We start from the raw sequence: 4918 nt of genomic DNA on the forward strand, positions 1-4918 counted from the left end.
GCTACGTTCCTAGTTTCACCTAGTCGAACAACTCATCCACCATCACGTCAAACAACGCAGTAAACCCGGTTCCCTTGGGACTACCAGCCCTCGCAGGATCTCCCCTTCTCCAGTACGACCGAGCAGACCGTTGCTTCGTCACCACCACAAGAAGGACTCCCATCTATCCTCGAGGCGGCTCCTGGGTTCGCGCAGAAGGTTCCAACCCGCAGATCGTCGCCCATCAACAGCTTGTCAGCTATTACCAGAGACACCCTCCCGCTCACCCAGAAGACGTATTCGCCATCCTACGAATCAACGTCGAACCAGCACAAACAACAGAGAACCTACAGTCACCTGTTAACGAACAACCGTTTGAGCTCCCGGACGTTCAGTACGTTCCCATTAAGGCTCCAGAACTACCACCAGCCCCACCTGCACCAACCAACGCACCGGTTGAAGTCCCCATGGCAACGTTCACCCAAGCAGACATCGATCAGCGCATCGCTGTCGCCCTCGCAGCATACCAATCCCAACAGTCAACTGCCAACCGACCCCTTCGCCTTGACATCCCCGCTCCCGAACCTTTCAGCGGAAAGGCGGAGGACCTCAGACGCTTCATCCAATGCATCCTCTCCTACTTCGTCGCCACCAACAACACCAGACTTAGCGATGAAGCAAAGATCGCCTTCACTGTAGCATTGATGAGGAAGGACCTAGGGAAGACATGGGCAGACGCATACTACGAGAAGTCGGCAGGGGGAGTCCAGGTCTATCCTGATTGGGCAGCCTTCGCCACCGCCCTTGAGGAAGCGTTTCCTGAACACGGAACGCGAATCAAGGCGCACCAAATCCTGATGAAGCTGCCCGAACGACAAAAGAACAAGAAGACGGCGCTCTCCCTTGGAAACTACGTCACCCGCTTCGAGCAGCTAGCGTTAAAAGCCCAGCTCAAGGACGCCGAAGTCAATGGCGTCAACCGCACCGAGAACGACTATCACACTCTCCACGCCAACTTCGTCAAGGGACTTCCGAAGGAGCTCTACGTCTCTCTCGCAACTAGGGTCGCTAGAGACCGACCCAACACCATGAAAGCCTGGTACGATGAAGTCCGAAATGCCGACGCCGCCGAACAAGGGGCCCTCACCGTCACAGACACCAGGGACTACGGCGAGCCAATGGATATCGACACCGCTGCAGTCGCGGCAACCTTTGCCTCCACATCGGGAGGAAGGAAGTGGGAACTAGGAGCCGTTCTCAACGAGGCCGATCGGAAGCTCCACAGGGATGGAAACCTGTGCTTCTACTGCCACATCAAGGGCCACAGCGCCAAGGATTGCCGCAAGAAAGCGGCCGCACGACAAGGGGGTGGAAGGCCGAACCAGGGAGGATCTGGAAAGGACGACTTCCGTGCCAGAATCAAGACACTCTCCGCTGACGAAAAGCGGGAGCTGTACGAAGAACTCACGATGGAGGATTTTTGAAGGGGCAGGGTGAGCCGACGCAACCACTGCCCGTATCCGTTTCACTGTCCCGTGTAATTCTAGTAGTCCGAAATGAACGCGCTCTGCACATTCCGATTACTGTGGGACGAAAAGACGTCGAGGCGCGCGCTTTCATCGATAGCGGCGCAACTGGAATCTTCATCAGCCCGAGATTCGTCCGAGAACATCGACTTCGGACAGAACCTCTTCCCCGACCCATCCCCGTCTTCAACGTGGATGGAACTCCGAACAAAGAAGCACTCATCACGCGAAGAGCTCTCTTATCCTACAAGATAAGCGGAGAACCCCGATTCGTCAAAGCCTACGTCGCCAGCATCGGCAAGGAAGACGTCATCTTCGGCCATACCTGGCTCAAGCTCGAAAACCCCAAGATAGACTGGAAAACCGGACGAGTTGAGCTAAACCACCGATGGACGAAAGACGAGACAAGGGCCTGGAAGATGGACCTGTACCAAAGGCGAGTGGCTCGGCTAGAACTAAAGAAGGCCGTAACTACCCCACTCCCAGAACCAACGAAGGATGAATTCATCGTCATCCCCACCTCGGAACACGCAACCCTCCCCGAACAAAAAACTAGCGGCGCAGCAGGATATGACATCTCTGCTGCGCATCAACTCATCATCCCTGCCCGACGACGAGGCCTGGTCGGCACCGATCTTACCATGGCTATCCCCGAAGGACACTACGGAAGAATCGCACCTCGATCCGGCCTAGCACTAAAGGAAATCGATGTCGCTGCTGGAGTAATCGACTCCGATTACCGAGGCAAGATCTCAGTCCTACTGGTCAACAACTCTGACCTCCCATTCACCGTCAAAGTCGGTGACCGAGTCGCTCAGCTCATCCTTGAAAGGATAAGCACCCCACCAGTAACTATAACCGACTGCATCGACGAAACTGAACGCAGGGAGGATGGGTTTGGGTCAACGGGTATTGCGTCCATCGAGGAACAAGTGGAGGACATCGACAACGATGAGTTCATCATTTCCTACTTATCTGGAGCGCCGATGATCACCAAGTACGAGAAACAGGAACCCCTGGCAGTAAGGGACGTTCCGCTCAAGGAGCGACTCCCTGAACCTTCAGCTGGCTACAAACGACTTCACAACGGTATGATCTGGAAGATCCACCACGACATTAGGCGCGTCACCACTTCCACTGAACTGGCAGCATCGAACGCCCAAGGCAAGACAGAAAAAACGCTACCACAGATGGTACCGTCCTACCTACATGATCTCCTCCCCGTCTTCGACAAAGGCACTGCTGCGCGACTTCCAGACCACACCGAATATGACCACGAAATCAACCTCAAGGAGGGCTTCGCGGATATGAAGCAACAGGTCTATCCGCTCAACCCACAGCAACGAAAGGAACTCGACAAGTTCCTCGAGGAGAACCTGAGCAAAGGGTACATTCGCCCGTCGAAATCCCCGTTGGCGAGTCCATTCTTCTTTGTTGGTAAAAAGGACGGTTCACTACGTCCCTGTCAAGACTACTGGCTGCTCAACGAGAACACGGTCAAGGATCGATACCCGCTCCCGCTTATATCCGACCTCCTGGACAAGTTGAAGCACGCCAAGATGTTCACGAAGATGGACCTCCGCGCCGGATACAACAATGTTCGAATCAAGAAAGGGGATGAATGGAAGGCAGCGTTCATCGTACCCGGAACTGATGGCAAACCGCCACAGCTATACGAACCAACGGTGATGTTCTTTGGGCTGTGTAATTCTCCCGCTACGTTCCAGCGGATGATGAACACAATATTCGCAGACATGCTTCAAGAAGGCTGGCTCTGCATTTACATGGACGACATCCTGATCTTTTCCCAGGACAAGGCAGAACACGAAGAACGAACACGACGTGTTATCGAACGACTTCGACAACACGACCTCTACCTCAAACCGGAGAAATGCGCCTTCGACGTCACCGAAGTCGAATTCCTCGGCATGATCATCCGTCCAGGAGAAATCGCAATGGACCCTGTCAAACTAGCTGGCATTGCGGATTGGCCGGTGCCGTCCAACCTCAGGCAAGTACGCGCCTTCATTGGATTTGGAAACTTTTACCGCCGGTTCATCAAAGGCTTCTCGGACAAAGCGCAACCGCTGGTCGCTCTCACCCGGAAGGACGTCGCCTGGACCTGGGGATCTGACCAACAGAAAGCCTTCGAAACTCTCAAGAAGGCATTCCTAGAAGAACCGGTACTACGCATGCCGGATCCCGATCGACCCTTCGCTATCGAAACCGACGCTTCCAAGTTTGCAACCGGAGCAGTACTACGCCAGCGCGACGACAACGGCGACTGGCATCCTTGCGGATACCTCTCTCAAAGCTTCAATGCAGCAGAGAGAAACTACGACATCTACGACAGGGAGTTATATGCGGTCATCCGCGCACTAGATGAGTGGAAGCACTACCTCATCGGCAGCCCATACCCAGTAACGATCCTCAGCGACCACAAGAACCTCACATATTGGAAACAAGCCAAAGACATGAACCGGCGACAAGCACGCTGGGCGAGTAAACTGACCGAGTTTGACTTCCGCCTGGTACACGTTCCTGGTACCCAAATGGTCCAGAGCGACGCTCTCTCCCGCCGACCCGACCATGACGACGGCTCTAATGACAACACCGACGTCGTTATGCTCCCACCGGAAGTATGGGTCGCTGCCATCGACATCGACACCCGCGACACCATCCTTTCCTTTAAGGACGACCCAATAATGAAGGAAGGCCTCACTGCGGCGCGCACTGGAGGAACACCACGCACTGGAACAGACTGGTCCATCGACGATGACCTCCTCCTATACCAGGATCGGGTCTATGTACCCCCAGATGAGTCTCTTCGCAAACGTCTTGTCTCCCACTATCACGACCTCCCCTCCGCAGGACACCCCGGTGTTCAGAAAACCCTCCTCGGCTTGCACCGTGACTACTGGTGGCCGAGCATGGCCCAGTTTGTCGCTCGCTATGTTAACGGCTGTGGCATCTGCCAGCAAATGAAGGTTAACACACATCCAGCCCGACCGCCCATCACCCCCATTCGACCCCGTGCAAATGCCAAGCCCTTCAGCACATTCTCGTGCGATTACATCACCGACTTGCCACCGTCCAACGGCTTCGATTCAATTCTGGTCGTAGTGGACCACGACCTTACGAAGGGGGTAATTTTCATCCCATGTAACAAAACAATTGATGCTCTTGGGACGGCAGACGCAATGTACCGAGAGGTCTACAAGTGGTTTGGACTCCCAGACAAGATCATCAGCGACCGAGGACCGCAATTTGCGTCCAAAGTCTTTCAAGAACTTTGCAAAATGACTGGGGTTCAATCAGCCATGAGTACGGCATTCCATCTGCAAACCGACGGCGAGACAGAACGAGTAAACCAAGAACTGGAGATCTACCTCCGCTGCTTCACTGCCAACGAT

The 4918-nt window shown here is 54.5% G+C and overlaps 1 protein-coding gene across 1 annotated transcript; it reads left to right on the plus strand.

Moving 5' to 3' along the window:
• Nucleotides 1–62: 62 nt before the first annotated feature.
• On the plus strand, nt 63–1417 carry POSPLADRAFT_1157514 (hypothetical protein; the record flags this gene model as incomplete). Its single annotated transcript, XM_024487196.1, has 2 exons — nt 63–1178; nt 1265–1417. Coding segments are annotated over 2 exons (1269 nt in total), but the record flags the coding sequence as incomplete, so codon positions are not given.
• Between the last annotated feature and the right edge of the window lie 3501 nt (nt 1418–4918).

This window comes from Postia placenta (genome assembly GCF_002117355.1).
Source record: "Postia placenta MAD-698-R-SB12 unplaced genomic scaffold POSPLAscaffold_19, whole genome shotgun sequence".
In the NCBI taxonomy this organism is placed as follows: Eukaryota; Fungi; Basidiomycota; class Agaricomycetes; order Polyporales; family Adustoporiaceae; genus Rhodonia; species Rhodonia placenta.